Source organism: Tiliqua scincoides, chromosome 1, assembly GCF_035046505.1.
Source record: "Tiliqua scincoides isolate rTilSci1 chromosome 1, rTilSci1.hap2, whole genome shotgun sequence".
Lineage (NCBI taxonomy): Eukaryota > Metazoa > Chordata > Lepidosauria > Squamata > Scincidae > Tiliqua > Tiliqua scincoides.
Genome location: NC_089821.1, coordinates 233,924,023 through 233,942,939, shown reverse-complemented (window position 1 = coordinate 233,942,939; position 18,917 = coordinate 233,924,023). Strand labels below are relative to the sequence as shown.

At 40.5% G+C, this 18,917-nt stretch overlaps 1 protein-coding gene across 1 annotated transcript in view; it reads right to left on the bottom strand.

The window, feature by feature from the left end:
* Positions 1-18,917, bottom strand: part of KIF26B (kinesin family member 26B) — a 377,549-nt gene that overhangs the window by 119,504 nt on the left and 239,128 nt on the right. Inside the window, exon 5 of the mRNA XM_066617657.1 lies at positions 9,520-9,703. Coding sequence (XP_066473754.1) covers positions 9,520-9,703 — 184 coding nt within the window. The remainder of the gene's footprint in view (positions 1-9,519; positions 9,704-18,917) is intronic.

Sequence of the window (18,917 nt, the reverse complement as noted above, 5' to 3'; positions counted from 1 at the left end):
TTCTCGGTGCCACTGTGCCTGGGTGCCCCGGACAGCTCAGGATTGGGCTGCCCTTAAGTAAATAAGCCTATGCAAGTCAGTCCTTCTCTTCCACACAGAATAAAGCCCTCCATTTCATATGTAATATTTTGAGACACCTTTCTTCCAAACATGAGGTGGAATTGTGTCTTTCAGATTAAAAGTGAAGGAATACATTTGTTCCATACCATGGAGATATCTTCTCAGATCTTTTCCAATCTACCACCAACATATACTTTGTCAAGATAAAGCTAACGTCTTTAAGAAAGAGCAAAGCCAGGTGACCTTGTGGCTGAATCAATAGATTCTGTTGAATCATTAGTCTCTGTTATTGCAGAAGTGCTATAGTGAAGTCTCCAGCAGCTTTACCATCCTGTCACTTTCCACTGAGCAAGCTCATGGGCACATGCAGAGATGAATGAAACAACAAAAGTAAAGGTCTAAGGTCTTTGGGGAGGGAAAAAGCTTCAGAAAGTCTGAGAGTACCTATGCATATATGAAAGCATTTATTTAAAACACAATCTATAACTGCCGGTACCATAAATAAGGATATATTATGTTGGTTCCTGAGTTGGGAGAATTTCAAGACTAAATTCTTTATTCAGTATCATTAAGACAAATCACCGTATAATTTTCTTTGAGCATGACTTTCCTAATTTGTAATAACACTCTCCACAGGGATTTAAACCTCTACAAATGATAATAACTGTGTTGAAAATACAGTTCCAAAATTCCAAAATGCAGTTTGGTGGAGAACAAATTAGAACTGATTAACTAGGCCTAGGCTAACATCCAAAGAAGTAGCTGCGTTATGCAACATATAATGCACTAGTGGGAATACAAGAAGTAGAAAAGGAATAGATGAATAAAAAAATCAAATCAACCCATTGCAAGGTATTAGTATAAAATAAAGCATTTCACAGCTTTTCATTTCATGTTTATAATTAAAACTTTAACAAACATGCCCATAAAGAGAGGCAGTGTGCTGTATTCTACTCCACTCTAATCTATACTCATCTGATATTTGAAGACAATAAATGAGAGGAAAGTTCAATAACCCAGAGAGTACTTTTGCACAGGAACAGATATTAAGAATTTTCATTTATCAATGGCTATACATTTAAAGGAAGATTCCAGATAATCTATCAGATTCTCAGGGATCTATATAGTGACAGGTATCCTACACTATACAAGACAAACCATAAATATGTATATCCAGCAAAATCTCTGAGAAAGTCATTGGGCAAGCTATTTATAGGTTTTCATACCATGCTCTCATAAGGCTGGACAAGATACCAGATTGCCTGATGGAGCCGCAGCTTGTTCTTCCCTGGGTTTTCCATCTGGCCTTGCTGCTCTCTGGGCCACTGAACCAGCTAGATAAAATATTGTTCTTGCATTGTTCCATAATGGGCAAGCAGAGATGCTAGTGTCATTGTTAATCCTCTCCGCACACTCGTTATGGGACAACACACACAAAAATCATTTCTCTAGCTAATTCAATTGACCCAGGAGAGAAGCAGGGAGGGAGAAGGATGCCAGATGCAAGGGAGGGCACCAGGATGAGGTCTCTTGTTATCTGGTGTGCTCCCTGGGGCATTTGGTGGGCCGCTGTGAGATACAGGAAGCTGGACTAGATGGGCCTATGGCCTGATCCAGTGGGGCTGTTCTTATGTTCTTATGTAAGGATGTAAAAAACCACTCTGGACTCAGTTCGGCAAAGAGCAGTTGGCAGCAGTTTGCATATGATGTTTCAGTTCAAAGCAATGTGACTAAAACTTGACAATGGTGAGTGTACTGGGCTGAAATAGTTGTGAATAAGCCCCCAAGTCTTAAAGGATCCTACAACAGCTAACAGTGGTCCAGCATTGAAAAGAGAATTTGTTAAAATACAATAAAGTACATTACCATAATATTATGCAGAAATATATTCCACTGCTTCCAGCTGGACTATCATAGAATGCGTTATCACAGAGTGTTAATGAGACTAAAGATAGTTATGTTCCATCCAAAAGACAGCTTACTTCCTCATAAGTGTGTTCATGACTGCTGCTCTAGGTGCCAAAAGCTTACATAAGTTGCCCAAACAGCTTGGACGCCACTGAGAACATGACCTACGCTCATTCTGACAATATTATGAGGGTGTAATGAACTTCACTTTGCCACTGTCCAGACAGTCTGATGTTGTTGGTAGCTGTAAGATATAAACAGAGGTCCAACAGCCAATGTTGTCCTTGCACCCAACACCTGAATACAGGACATATTGCAGCCAGGGCCTTTGAGAGGACAGTTATCGGGGGGGTACAAACTGTCTTTTGGAGTCCTTTTCCTTCTGCATTGGATAGTAATTTCTACAAATTACAATGTATTAAACTACTATGTAGGCTTACACAAAATGTGAATGCTAGTCTTCACACAATTCCAGAAACATTTTCTGAGATCCCAGGAAATTTCCAGCTCTCCTCCTTTGGGTCCTGGGTCCCCTTTTTGACCTTGGACCTGGGTACAATTTACCCCCTGCACCCCCTCTCATGGGCCCTGACTGCAGCTACATCTCTCCTCACTTCCACACTGTGTCACATATAAACCGTTTTAGATAGAAATACAACCTAGCCTGGTGGTACATGATTGGGGAACACCGGTAGTGTCAAAATAAGTTTAGCTTTGAAAGCGAAATTCAGTGTAATGGAAAGCATTGTTGTGGTTCACAGCTGTTCTTCCAACTTGACTAAAGCTTCAATGTCATCAACAACAAGAAGAATGCAGAGTGAAAGATATTAAACATTTTTCTGAAAGTGCACACTTAGTTGGAACCCAGCCAACAAAGACCCCAGTCAGATCCATCAAACCTGCTTTCTGAGGAATATCTCTGTTATGGGCCACTCTAACTGGAGGGCTAAAGGCCACCTGGCTTTCTTTCCAAGTGGAACTAACTATTTAATTTATGGAACAATTGGTTGGACTACAATGATGAACACACATGTCTTCTTAAAATGCCTCATGGGGTATTCCTTCTTTTTCCTATTTTGGTAACCATGGTAACTCTGAGGAGAAACTGTTTTTGTTCTTCCCCTCAGAAACTGTTTCCAAGGGATAATGGTTTTAACTCTCATTTGTCCTATAGCAATTAACTTTTGACTTACTACGTATCCCAATGCTAAAGTTCCAAAAGGAAAGATAGCTTTTCCTCTTGCTTCCTTTTAAAAGTTCTTAAGATGACTATTAGCAGTACATATTTCAGAAGCTGAACAAGCTTTCCAGAAAAAGCAGTACATGGGTTTCAGAATAATTTGCTGCAAATTTTTCTTTTTTCCCTAAAAGTTCCCGTGTGCACTATCCACAGTCAAGTTTTACCCCACTCCCACATACAGTATATATTTCGTGAGATGAACTGACATATATTGCCTTTGTTTTTTGGTGGTGGTGGTGATGGGGATACCTTCTGCTGAGAACTAATCGTAAAATAACAATTTAAACTATAGCTAATGTAATTGTGGGCACAATCCTACCAACTTTCCAGCACCGAGGTAAGGGCAATGCAGCTCCAAGGTAAGCGAACAAACATTCCCTTACCTTGAGGAAGCCTCTGTGACTGTCCCCAACTTGCAGGATGCAGCACATGCCCCATTGGCTCAGCTGTGTCACTGTGGGAAAGTTGGTTAGGATTGCATCCTGTGCCTCCTTATGGATAGCTATTGCTTGATTAAGTCAATGAATCATCTAATTACACAGGCCAACACACATTTTGCTTCCTTAAACGTTACACCAATTCCTGGGTATATTTGGAGTGCTGATTCCAAAAATGGCATCTGTTTTGCCCTATCACGTCTAGTTTTGGAGACACGGCATAGCCTCTTTAGTGAATGGTTCAAGCTGCTTCCTCATGAGGAAGCCTACACCATGGCTTCCTCATGAGGAAGCTGCTTGAACCATTCACTAATGAGGCTATACTATATCTCCAAAACTAGATGTGATAGGGCAAGACGGATGACATTTTTGGAATCGGCACCCCAAATTCATATCAAACCACCATAAAGTTTGGGAAAAACTTTTCTGACCCTCAATTTTGCAGGCCTGTGTTATGAGACAATCACTTGACTACATTTACATCTGTGTGAAATCAGAATTTCTGACCAAAAAAAAAAAAAATGAAATTTCCACATTATCTATCCTTATAAAATAGTATACTTTTCAATTATAATTTTTTATTTTACTTTATTACTTTAGTCCAGGTGTGCTCAATAGGTGGATCGCGATCTACCGGTAGATCGCAAGGCAAAATGAGTAGATTGCGGAGTGCCGACCCCCCCTTCAGGTGCCTCTGGGAGGAAACGCCAGGAGTAAGGCCCATTGTACTCAATGGGGCTTACTGCCAGGTAAGTGTGGCTAGGATTGCAGCCTCACAGCCTAATCCTAGGCATGTCTACTCAGGAGTAAGTCCTGTTATACTCAGTGGGGCTCAAGGTGCACCAACATACATTGTACACATAAATGTTATATGTTATGATGGTGCGAACATTGTAAAAAAAACTCTGGTAGATCTCCGGGCCTTGCTGGGTTTCAAAGCAGCTCTCGAGCCAAAAAAGTGTGAGCACCCCTGCTTAGTCACTGATTCTTCATTCAATCATATGCATTCCATTTCACCTTCATATTATTTAAATTTTATTTTCTCAGTATGGACTGGTACCCTTTTCAATCAATCCACAAGGCATTTATTGGTTGATATCATCAATTAATGCTACAGTCCTTAATTTTACTATTCAGTCATCAAAAACTTTGAATGCTTTAAGTACTTTGTGTCAAGTCTTAATTCTCTATCCCTAGCTCGCTCTCAGATCAACGGTGAGCTTTGCAATATTTAATTTTTTAACTCTCCAGTTCTGTTACTCCTCAGAGTCTGAAAATTGATCTGATCACAAAATGAAGCAATATACTTAACCCCTTTGCTGCATGTAATGAGCTCTGATGCCCCAGAATGCTTAAGGCCAATGGGGTGTCCTGTGAAACCTGCGCCCTTCTTTGCCTCTACAAATGCAAACACATCTATCAGCTCCCTTGTCTCCTTCTTCCACCCTCATCTCTATCTTCTGCTCTGGTGCTGCCTAGATCTGCAAAACTTTCTTCCAATAAGCAAGTCTTCTTATCCTCATGACCAATTCCTTTAGAAATAAAATGATTCACCTATTCATGAAGTAGCCTGAATAGTCCGAATGCCCTCAGTCTTGTCACCACATAGCCATATCTGATTGGCTACTTGATATTACGACATCAATTCACTCACTACATGGTCCCTGCTTGAGGTCACTCTAGGAAAGAGCCCTAACTAGGACAAATATGGTGCTGAAGTAACAGCAGATGAGGACAGGAAACAGAACTGAATAAAAGTGAATATTTTGGTCCTCTAACAACAGTCGTTTTGACCCAGAAATCAAAACGGGAAGATCAAAATTTCCCTACTTCTCCTTCCTCTATTGTAGGTGGATGGCAGCCTCTCTGGGTAGGTCGTATGTAGCTTAGGTGTTCTATACAGTATCCACCACAGCACTAAACAGATGCTAACTACTTTAACAAGTAGCAGTAGTGCTAAAAGTAGCAAGAATCACACAACCACTAATTGCACAGCAGTCATTTTTTAAAAGTGCAGATAAAACTGTTTTTGTAACATCACAGGGAAGAGGAAAGACCCATTGCTGGGGTCGGGGCTTTCCTTAGGGGAAGAGGACAAAAGTCCTGTTCCCTCGAAGAGACTACCGGTGGCTTCCCGGTGCCTGTTGGATACAGCAGTAGCCGCTTTGGTGCCACTGCTCCAGCAGGTGCCGGGAAGCATAGGACTGGTCTGCCCAACTGCATGCCTATACAAGTTGGGTTCCTTTGTTCCTTTCCATCAACAAAGGAAAAGAGGGCACGAGGATAGACCAGTTCATCCATCACAGAAAAAAAAAACGGTGGCTAGGTACAATGCAACTTGATATTTCACTTTTAATACATTTTTACTGACCTTTAGCAAACATTTTAGCAAACATTTATATTTAGGCAAGTGCTGTGAAACTATGTGAAAACAACTTTTGGGGTCACCTGCAGTGATTTTGAGACATCTTCTATACAGACAAGAATCCAATGCTGGTTAAATCTGCCTCAATTAAGTGTTAATTTCTGATTATCTTGCTTTGCCCACAAGTTCTCCTTTCAAACTATACCTCCTGCCACTCAGTCCTGAACAGAATAAAGAATATAGAGACCAGGACACAGCAGCAATAAGAGATGCAAGTGTACCTAGCTATTCTTTGTTATGATAAAATATTTATTACTTGTGCCAAAACACAGTTCAATTTCTTTTGGAAAAGCAACAAAGGGAATCATCTACAGAATCATCCACAGAATCATCCACAGAATCATCTAGCTGAAAATCTTCAAATAAAAACCTAAGTATCCGTGGGTTGTATATGCATAAATGTGTGACAGGGTGTGTGAGACTGCTAACCACATTTGCAGTGTATAGCACACTGCAGCATACACATCTTGCTTTAATTGTATTTGGATGGGAATTGATCCAGAAGAGTGAGAAGGGTCAGAGAAGACCCATGACATGTAATTTTCCTCTCTTGTTGCTCCCTCATTAGGAATTTGAGTCCCAGCTGCACAATCACGTTTGACATTGGTGCAACTCCATTAAGAAGCAACAGAAGGATGGTGTTAGCAGAGTGAAAAGAGAATTAAGGTAAAATAATAGTGACGCCATCCTGCTAGGGCTGTAGTGTTATCCTTATTGTATTGTCAAGGGCGAATACAGATGAAATGAGTTACTCATTCCAAATCCCAATGAATTTCAATACGTTTTGCAAAGAAATAACTACAGGAGGAAGAAAAACACCAAATGGCAGCCGTGTTCTTCAGATAAGTCAGTTTATATTTTTATATTGTGCCCTTGGCTTAAGCTAAGGGCCCAATCCTATACTCACCTAGAGCCAGCGAGAGATGCCATAAACATGCTATAAAGCATGTTTACGGCACCCGGTGAATAGGGAGTGCTGGCACCTGTGTTAGGCAGGTGCTGGATCCAGCATTGGCAGTAGGACACACTGCTGCCAGAGGTAAGTGCAACCACCAGGCGTGGTATGGCCTCTGGAGTGTGGGGAAGGGTGGAACGAAGGCGGGCTGGGGGGAAGAACCAGGGCAGGAAGGGGTGGGACCGGCAGAGCCCTGCTCCACTGGATCCTGTACTCTGTGTTGGGCCAAAAGGCCTGACATACAGGCTCTTGGGTATGCAAAATAGCTGGTGCAGACACAAGGGGACCCATTGCTGGGGTCGGGGCTTTCCTTAGGGGAAGAGGACAAAAGTCCTGTTCCCTCGAAGAGACTACCGGTGGCTTCCCGGTGCCTGTTGGATACAGCAGTAGCTGCTTTGGCGCCACTACTCCAGCAGGTGCCGGGAAGCATAGGACTGGTCTGCCCAACTGCATGCCTATACAAGTTGGGTCCCGGTAACCGTGGGGGTTCCATTCCAGAACCCCCACGGATACTGGAATCCTTGGATACTGGGGTTGGATTGTAAATGGTTTCAAACTCACAAAAAAGCACAAGAATTGGGTCTTCTACCTTTGCGCAGCCAAACTACTCCGTTTCCAGGCTTCTATGGCTATTTTTAGACCTTAAAGACCCACTTCCAGGTTGTGTGGAGGTTCCTTTCTGCTCCCAGCATCATCCCTGAATGCTTCATTGAATACAGCCAGTAAATGAAGTAGCCATTCATTGAATATAACAGGATCTGCTTCTTATATATAGAATTTTGCTCTAACAGCCTAACCATCTTTCTAGTACTGATGTAGCTGTAACACAACCCCAAGGTAAGGGAACAAACATTTCTTTACCTTGAGGAGGCCTCCGTGACTGCCCTCTTCCCATGAAATGCAGCACATGCTCCATTGGCATGGCAGCATTACAACTGGAAAGTTGGTTAGGATTGGGCTGCCAGTAACCTACATATATTCTTTAAAAGATCTGATAATTGTTCTAATTTGACAAGAACAATCCTTCATCTTCTGCATCTTAAAAATAGTATTAGTATACTGTATTTCCCTTGAAAACTATTTAGGTTTGGTGGCAGGAGCAAATAAACTAGACAGCATAGAATGTTAATGTAATTTCTTTATCTGCATGAATGAATAATGAGAACACAATCACACTGGATAGCTTATTATAGGATTTGCTATTTAATGTATGTTCGTTCACCCAAGGGTAAGCTACTGCCAGTGCTGACTCCTGGACCATTATGTCTACATTTTTAGACATCTGCTTGTCACATTTATATTTAATATTTTTTGGTGTACACCTAAAAAAACACAACATGAAGTTTTGCCTTTACTCAGCAATTTCCATGTCTTCCACAATCCATTTGCTGGGTATGCACCTCCTATTCCTGACAGTTGCTCAGTACCTATTGTCGCTTTAAAGCATTTGATCCCAATGCTCCTAGCCTACAAATAGGTTCTCCAATCTGGTACTTATGTCATCATGGACATAAGGCAGATACATCACTGATGCAAAGTAAGTGTCATCTTTGTATTAACCAACTCAAAGTCATACTCAGACACAAGAACTATGGACTGGAAAAAAAACACAGTACAGGAGGGTTGTCACATGATACTCCAGAAGTCTTCAAAGACCTTTACTATTCAAACACCAATGGAGCCTGGCTAAGCCACTGGGGATAACCAGACTTTGCCCCCTTTTCTACTGTTCTAAAGGGAAATTTTAATTATCAATTTATACCACAACATTAATTTATGGTTAGCTGAAAACACAGGATAGTTCACATTCCACGTAGGAAATTATCAGTTAGAATTAATAGTTCAAATTTTTCAGTTATTTCCTACAAATTCTTCTGAAATGTATTACGCTATGTTTGTCAATGAAATTTATGTTTCCCCAACTGCACATGAGAAATTACACCAGACTGGTATTTATTGTAAGCAAGTATATAAAGGATAAGGATCTGGAGCATGTTCGTAACCTCCAATTTACTTGTTCTGGGGAAATTAGGGATCCTCAATACATGTTCTAACCATATTAAGGGGCATGTATCAGCTGTTCACATTGTACATATTTGTTTCAGTAAACAATGGAGTAGCATTTGCAGAACAGCAACACACCGATTTGTTGCATAGATAGAATATAAAAGGAGTGCTTTTCAACTAGAGGTACAAGTACCATTAGTAATACTTTGCAGTATGACAGGTGGTACTTGACTCCACTGCCACAGAGAAAGTGCACTTCCTCACTGTAGCGACAACTGTGAGGCAGCCACCCACTTTTGTGTACAACAGTGGTGGCAGCAGTTGTAAGCAGAAAAGTGGACTTGAAAAAATGGTTTTTGGAAAAATTGTACTTGCCAAAACTGGTTGAAAAGCTCCGATGTGAAGCAACCCCACTCTTTGGTGTGCAAAGTTTTCTTCTCTAATCAAAAGAAAATCAAATGAATATTGGTAGTGAGTTACTTCCTACCTTGCCCAGTCCTGGAGTATCTTTCACTTTGTTTACCGCTCTCAACAAACATGGTGGAGCAGGTGGAGGGCAAGTCTGAAGAATAGTGCTGAACTTGGTAGCGAATAGATGAGATTCAGAAACAGAGGATGCAGAAGGCCTATGTTTCTTCTTTTTGGAAGACAGGTTCAACTTCTGAGCAGCTCTGTAGAAGAAACACATCCAGAGAAAAATAAAGACATTATGAAATTTTTACATAATGTGAGCTTATTGCCTAAACATTTCTCATTGTATCATTGACTCCAAAAGAGTCATAGTTTTCAGTTTGATCCTTACTAACCAGTTTTGGAGAGGGGGTGGGTGCTGATCCAGAATCAGACTTACTTAAACAGAATACTGTTAAACAGGCTCCAAATTAAGCCTAGATTTTTTTCTTTTTTGAGAGAGAGAGAATTTATATGGTTCTTCTGCTTAGCACAAAGAACATGTTGTAGGCAATCACTAAGTTAATGAGGTGTGCGAACAGTAACTTATGTTAGACAATTCGGTTCCACACATGGACTTTTGGGCTCACAAAGAATGGTTTATCATAACTCAGAAGTGCAGTGATTACCTGTGGAGTATTTGAATGTAAGCAGCCAACCACCATTATGTTCATACTGATTATTAAACGGCAATGTGAAATTAACAAACATACAAGGAGCCTAGCACTAGCTATTTTAAACCTCTGACACCTCATAAAAAGCTCAGCCTATTTCCTGACATGTGGTTACCAATCGACATTAGACTATTTGTAAAATTGAAGAATCATACAAGCTGACAATTCAGAGGGTTAAATAAATTATATTTTAATTTAAAGGACTGAGAGCTAAGGTTTGACATGCTTACTGCATTAAAAACAGATTTTTCTTGCATTCAAACAGAGATTATACTGCTGTAAAAAACCAAAATATTTGGCCACAACTTTTATTTGCAACAGTTTGGCATTTAAAAATAGGAAAAATACTGTACTAAACTTTACACAGGAGGGTGATATTCTGCTAAAACTTGTCTTCACACTCACACATTTCTTGGTCATGTTCTCCTGGCCATTCCAAATGAAGAAACCCCAAAAGACATTTTTCACATTGAACTCTGCATTGGCTAAAATGAAATATAATTGATTGTCAATACAGACAAGGAATACCCAGAGAACATCTGGAGGATATTCTAGCCTTTTGAGGGTACTGGAGAGAACATTCAACATCAAATTCAAAACAAAGAATTGAAAGGAAAATTGATAGGAGCAAATTCAATCTAACTCTACATCATATATCTTCTCAAAAGTTCAGGTTTACAGCTCAGGAAACTTAAAAGCTGTTCAACACAAACGAGGAATTCTGCAATTGAACTGTAATAATACACGAGGCAAGTTAGCCAAGCACCATAAACCTTCTCCAGGCTTCTGCAGTTCTTAATGGCCTCAAAACCCCAAGTTCTGCACAAGAAACAGGGACTGAGGGAAGCACAGCACCAAATAATGCACCACTCCTGGAATTCTTGGTCTGTGTAAGGAATTTCCCACCTGTGTCCCAGCAAGCCTCTCTCAATCAAGAAAAAGCTGTTTAAACCAAGTTTGCCACAATACATATTAAGATGGCTTGGATGACAGAACCCACTCTCATTCAGGCTATACACCCATCAACATCATCCTAGTTAAGAAGAGCAAAATTTACTATCTTATTCATAGACCAATCTGAAAAACTGAACTAGAAGAGGGATCAAGAAAAGTTTGCATCTCTCCCAGCAGCTGCCCATACCGTTTTTAAAGCTAACATGCTTCACACTAGAATTGGGTAATTTTGCCAAGAAGTTTGTTTATCTGACTCACTATGTTTCAACTGAATTCCTGATTCTCTACTATCTTCTCACATTGTGTGTGTCTATTGTCTAAATATTCTTTCAATTATCCATTTTCCATTCACTGCTCTCTGATTTCCTCATTTTGATCAAAACTAATTTCTTTCATTAAAGAAAATAAAGGAAAATAAATTGTTCTGTGCAGAACTGTAAAGAAAAGTACAGATATTACATATGCATTTTGAAACCCCTTTCAAGATCACTAGTCAGTTATTTTTCAAGAATAATTGCTGCTCAGTTTCAAATTACACTCTCAACACACCTTCTTTTATGCACACCTTTCATTAAACTCAAGTAGTTTCTATTGTAATACAACTCCCAAGTTGCTTTGTCCATTCTTTTTCTTCTTCACTCAAGCGCTCCAACACCCTGTTGTTTAGCTTTCTAAACTTGTGATTTAATCTTTCTAAAGTACTTATTGAATCAAAAGGTCCATAGCTGACATTTTTTTTCCTTAAAGAAAAAAGAAACCTTCTTGGAAGATAACTGGCCTTTTCAAAACCTTAGAATGATATGCCATTTTGACAGTGCTAACCTTTGAGATGGCATTAAAACAGAAGAACCTGGATTTATTCTGGCTTACAACTGGGCAAATGGATGTAAAAATACGTGCTACATCTCTCTCATTTTTTTCCCCTTCTGAAAATTATAAACCAAGGAAGGAGGACAATAGCAGAATGACACTTTTCACGTATGGAAGTTAGTCAAGGAAGATGTTTTTCCACAACTTTAGAAGCATCAAAATAGAAGATGATTTTTTAAAAAGTGGGAGATATTTATAAGAGATATCTAAAAATGTACGCAAGAAAAACTATATTCTGCTTTGTATATAAAGTGCTTCAACTATAAAGTGGATTGAGTAAGGCTTCTATAAATTGTTTTACAATGGCTGTATCATGTCTTTCAGGTTGCAGTCCTCAAGAGATTGAGGAGAATCTCAAGAGACACAGCTCTACTGAACACAGTGGACTTTACTTAGGCAAATAAGGCTGCAATTCTAGTATACATACTTTCATGGGAATAAGTAAGCCACACTGAACAAGTAAACTTACTTCTGAGTAGACATGCCTAGTATTGGGTTGCTAGTGAGTAAATATAAATAGCAGGAATTGGTTGTTTAGGTCCAATACAGCAGGCATTCACTGAATTCTTTAAAGTTTTCAGGTTTATAAGTCCAATGTACTAAAACCTATGAATTTTTTTAGAGCACTACAGATTAGAAACCACAAAAACAAAACTAGGATTTCCAAACCTAGGACATTAAAGATCATACACCATCATGAGGTATTCAAGTAAAACAGCTCCTTGAAGTCCCACATCAGCCCTTCAGAATTGAAAGAACAAATCTTAGCTGAAAAGGCAGTACATCAACATTTAAATTAAAAAACGAATGTCGTTATGTTACAAGCAGACAAATGTGTAGGTAGTGGAGTGTATGAATGGGCTTTAGTTAAGATATAATTGGCAAATACAGTGATTCTTTGTCATTTGTACAATACACAGTAATGGAGCATTCAGAGCCTACATTTTATTTTGATGGATTAAGAGATGTTCCTCATAGCCCCAGCTATGTAGCACACCATTTACAAGCCCAAGGTAGAAGCTGACACAGTTCCATAATGTCAGCTATCAAACATATCTTTGATGGAGGTTATTATCCAGATTTCTTCTATTCTAATCCAATTTTTTATCCCCTCTATGACTACACTATCTTTTATATAAATATGTTATTTCTAGATAGCATATGTTACTTAGAATACATGGGTTACTACTATAGTGCCAGCCCATTATGTGACAGTTCTCTTGCTGTTATTTTAGCTGGCTCTGCAATCTAAAGCAGCGATTTTCAACCAGTGTGGCATGGCACACTGGTATGCCACAAATGGTCTGCTGGTATGCCAAGGGAGCTGGGGAGGATCATTTATCAAAAGGGCCTTTTGGGGATGTGAGCACCCCACCAGCAGTGCAGTGTGTCTTGCAGAATTGTCCAAGAACTGATGGTGTGCTCTGAAAATTTTAGTGCCTTGTCAATTTGCCATGAGATGAAAGAAGGTTGAAAATCTCTGATCCAGCCACCTACAGGGTTTCAATATTTGGCACCCCTTCCTTCAGAGACCCATCAGCTTTGTTCTTAGCCATTCAGCACAGTGTGATACTCTAGATCAGTGATTTTCAACCAGTGTGCCTCCGCACATTAGTGTGCAGAGAATGGTTCACAGCTGCACTACGGATGTTTGGGAGAGGGTCATTTATTATTAGGGTCATTGGGGGATGTGAGCCCCTCCCATCAGTAGCATGGTGTGCCTTGTCAATTGTCAAAAAACTGATGGTGTGCCTTGACAGTTTTAGTGCCCTCTCAGTGTGCCGTGTGATGAAAAAGGTTGCAAATTGCTGCTCTAGATCAGGTTTGTCAAATTTATTTCATATAGCAGGTCAAATAGTATTCATGATGCCTGCTGAGGACTGGCTGAGGATGCCTGCTGAGGATGTCATTAAATAGGAAGTGATGTCATTACTGACATCATGACATTACTGACATCATTTCTGGTCATGACCAGAAATAAGCACATTTTTCTCTCTTAGGAACTCAGCTGCAAATGACAGAAGACAAAATACGCAAATCTTGACCGTATTTTCAAGATATGGGCAAGCCCAATTATCATGCAGGCTGCACTTTAGCAGTAACAGCCCAACTCAGCAACTGAGACCAGCTGTTGGGGAGCCTGAGGGCCGATTAAAGAGCTTCCACAGGCCACCTCCATCCTGCAGGCCTGACTTTTGACACCCCTGCACTAGATGAATAATGTGAAAAAGAAACACAGAATGCAAAAATTAGACACATTACGGCATGTATCTCCCAAAGACACCTAAATACTCTGCATCAGCAGTTCTCAAACTTGGAGTACGGGACCCACCAGTGGATTGTGACCCAATTTTTAGTGGTTGGCAAAATTAACAAGGCAGATTTGGCTATATCTGCGGTTTTCAAACTCTCTGGGAGTTTGTGCAGGGGAGGAGAGGGAGGCAGCGGGGCAAGGGGAAGGCAGTGACACAATCCCCAGAATTGCGTCACTTGGGGGGGGCTGCAGGGACTGAAATGTACTCACCAGTCCCTGCAGCAGTTCCCTGGAGGTGCGAGGAGCCCTGCACAAGCATTGCTGCCTTCCCCCCTGCACCCGCCCCTTAAGAGGGCAGAGGTCAGGGCCCTCAAGGCTGGGGCGCAACACCCCAGTCTGAATACCACTGGGCTAAGTGCATTCAGGGGTAAACAAGCTGCTACGGGGGGAGCACAGTTGCTCAATCACCATTATAACCATACTCCTTGGCATTTATACATTAGGCAGGAGCCTCTAAGGCCTCTAAAAATTTGGAAACCTCTGCTCTATATGATAAAGAAAAACAGTTCTGTTCAAAACAGGAATGCCCACAAACCAATGTTTGCCATCTCATTCTGGCAAATTACAGACTTTGAGCTGGATTGTGTTCTGGCCAGCAGCAGGGTCTATAAGAAGACTAAACAGTTGCCTAGGATGGCAGCTCTATTCAAAGGGTGCCAACCACATCAGACGTTATGTGCAAATCCTGCCACTATTTGGAGGCCTATGAAAAGACTCTGGTCTGCACAGCATAAATTGGATCCTCTCCAAGATGAAGTCAGCAGAAAGAAGCAACAGAAAAAGCCTAAATCCTGACATGCAGCAGAGCCTGGTTAAACTCCCTGAAAGCAATTTGCCCACATGTCATGATTTCAACATCATGCTACATCAATTCTTAGGGCCAAACCAGACATGAACTTGGTTTGTGTTTGCTTTTTTTAATTTTTAAAAGAAAGTACCTTTATACTTTCAGGATGCAAACCTAACCAAATTTCCAGCACCTACCTAGCTGCAATGTAGCCCCAAGGTAAGGTAACAAACATGCCCTTAATTTGAGGAGGCTCCCTTGATTGCCCCCCCCCCCACTGCAGGATGCAGTGCAAGCCATACTGGCACAGCTATGTCAGCGCAGGAAAGTTGATTAGGATTGCGCCCTCATTCTCCTTCTGAGTCTGACAGGTAAAGGAACAGGGTGCATAACAAATCCTCACTGGCACTTTTCAAAAGTGGGAAATTAGGCAGTCACAATCACTGCTTTCCCCTCTTCCTGTCTTCTATGTGCAATTGACGCCTTAGCCAATCAATGAAAAGGAGGTTTGAGGCACAGTTGGGATTGTGATGGCCCAATCGAGTGAAGCGTGAATGAAAGGAAAATTGCAACTGAAAATAATCTCAGTCTGTTTTCCCAAAACTAGTGCTTTAAGAATTCCAATATCTAGCTATAATTTTAGTTTCTCCTGGTATCACTTTCTCTCTGTGTGTGCGTGCGCGGGGTGGGAGGGGCTTTCTATGAATATGTGCCCTAAAAGCCCAGCACTTGATGTTGGTGGTTCTTATTTTTTATGCATGTATTCCATTTCATAGCAACAATAAAGTTATCCAAGCTATGCCTTTCAGAGCTATTTTCAGTCTATATCTTGGGTGGTTTAACTCATTCAGTCTTTCGCCTCCTACAGTACCTGCTAACCAAACTCTGCTGGAGGCACACTATAATCACTCAGCAATTCATTGCCATGTGTTGTTACATAATTGGTATATACAGTCAGGGCCAAATCCATAATCCTAATACAGTGCCTGTCGCCCCCCCAAATCTTGCACTAAAATCAGTGGGGGTTTTCTCTTATCTGAGACACCAATTTCATACTTGCTGTGAATCTATTGACTTGCAGCACTGTCAGCATGCACCATTTTAATGCAAGGTTGTGGGTTATACAGTTTTTTCTTAGGGTGCCTAACTAAAAAAATCAGGAATATCCTGCTTCTTCACTTTTACATATAATAAATTGCTATTGCAGCACCTGTGCGAGAATGTAAACACGCTTGAAAATAATACAAGTTACTCCAGAAAGGCTCACATTGTAGAAGTTAAAATAAAGAAGAAAAATTCTGTATGTAAACCCAAAAGCTTATCAGAGTTGAGAAGGCACAGGTGAGCCAGCTTCTTTGAAGGGTATACAGCCTAACCAATCTTTGATTTCCGATCCAAATGGTTCCATGTACAGGTGGGTGGGACTTAAAGGGATTAGTTGTGACTTGGGGGTTCCCTTTATAAACTGGGGACTGGAAAACATGGATTAAACCAGGGGTGTCCAAAGTTTTTGGCAGGAGGGCCACATCAGCTCTCTGACACTGTGTCGGGGGCCGTGGGGGAAAAAAGAATTACTTTACATTTAAAATTTGAATAAATTTACATAAGTTTACGTAAATGAATATATTGAAGATGAACTTATATGAACGAATGAAGGTCTTGCAATAGCTCAAGGCCTATAAAAGGCCTTGCACAAAGCAAGGTTGACCTTTCCTTTGCTGCCGCTGCTGCATCACAGACGTGAAAGAGCAAGCAGTGGAGGGAGCTCTCATCCCACAGCTCACACGAGAGGTCAAACAGTAGCCCTCACACTGAGAGAAGTTGCGTTGGGCCAGTGTGGGCTCCAACAAATCTCCGGAGGGCCAGAGGCTCATTGGAGACTGGGGGCTCTCTGAGGGCCGCATTGAGAGGCCTCGAGGGCCACAAGTGGCCCCAGGGCCAGGGTTTGGGCACCCCTGGACTAAACAATAATGGGGAAATTTTCTTCATAAAAAGAATGTAAATGTAGCCTAATAGGGATCATATGCACGTCCACACTCTATATTGGACTTAATGGGGGGAGGGCTTTCTCCCAAAACAAACTCCCAAGTTTGTACTCATGCAAAGGTTTTGTGACCAAATAGAATAACCCAGCAGTTCCTGAAAGGTTGGTTCAGGAATCACCAGTGGATCGTGACCCACATTTTTGGGTTGCGAAACAGGACAGATTAGGTCATGTGCATCAAGAATTAAACAAGCTACTAACTGGGTGCCCAGCCATCATTATAGCCACTCCGTTTGGCATTTATAAATCAGGCAGCAGGCTCTTGGGCCTCTAAAAAGCTTGGAAACCACTGGCTTAATCAATAGGTTCTGAACTTGTAGCATACTCTGCTTGAATCAAATAAAATGCGTGTAAAATAAAATTATTATTTTCATTGTTATCATTATCATTAGTACAGCATGAGATGCAACAATGTACTTTTGTTAATGCATCAAATAAAATTAAATGTAAACATTTACCTGTAACCAATCATTTAGCACAATACTCCCTATCAACTATAAAATGTCTCAGCAAAGGGTTTTATCATGTCAAGTGCTGAGTACCTCTCTATTTCCTCTGGAACGGACTGATTTTGAAAGTATATTAAAAATCAAGATTAATAGTTAGACTGAGTCAAAAATGCCAATATTTAAAAATAAAGGATAAAAATTAAGCCTCTTCTATATGGTTTCAGAAAATGTACATTTTAAGGCAGCATTCCCTTTTCAATATAGCAGAACTGGAATGCCTGATACATATTTAAACTGTTACTGTTCAAAACAACTAGGATCTGCAAAATTAATCAACAAGGAATTTTAGCTAAACAGTAATAGGAGATTAGACTAAATGAGATGTTACTTTTTATGATGCATTTTCTTGAATACCAAATACGACATGCAAATGATTATTGTCAATATTTTAAACACGGAGATTTGGCAAACCCCACATCGGTTTAATTATGGATAGATCTCAATTGTGTGATGAGTTAGCCTCAGTGGTCTTTAGCAAGGAGTTTGATATTATGAGTGCAAAATGATTTTTTTTTTAAAGAAACCTCCTCACACTTGTGCAATGAGCCATTACAGTCCCCATTTCAACAGCCCTGAAAGTCCAATAAAGCACATTATCCAGTTTAAGGCTTCATGGTGTTTACAGGATTTAAGCTCTTTCACTACCACCAATGAGAAAGCCTGGCCACACACGCAGCAGATTTTGGTTCATCCCTGCTCCAGCTAGACTAAATCTGTCATGATCTCCAGTAACAGAAGAAGAGAAGCATCAGATCCAAAACCACATTCTGTTTCTTGTACATTAACATGCTTGTTGACGGAAAAACTGCATGGAACTGGAATGAAGTACAGCAGATACCCATCTTCACATAATGCACTGGCCAATCAACACCGTAGAACCTTTCTGAAAAAGGGAGGCTCACTTGTTCATTTACACACATTAAAAATGCACTTAAGACCACCACTGCAAGGCAACCTCCTGTGCTGAATTATGGTTTAAAACTCTATTCAAAATTTCTGAACAGCTTACTATAGTTATATTAAGTTATGGACCCACCACCGTGAGCTTACCAATATTTTTTAATGACAATATGTTGCAATGGCTGCATTATATAAAGTATTAAACTTAGCCCTGCTCTGACTGTAATTATATTCTCTTGATACTAAAGCAAATATTTATATGCCCCTCCCTTGCCCTTAAATTAACTAGCCTTGAACATCCACCATTATATAACCAAAGGAGAAATACTTGCAATTCTACCGGTTTCCTGTGCTCCACGAATCAACTCAACAAAATTCAGAAG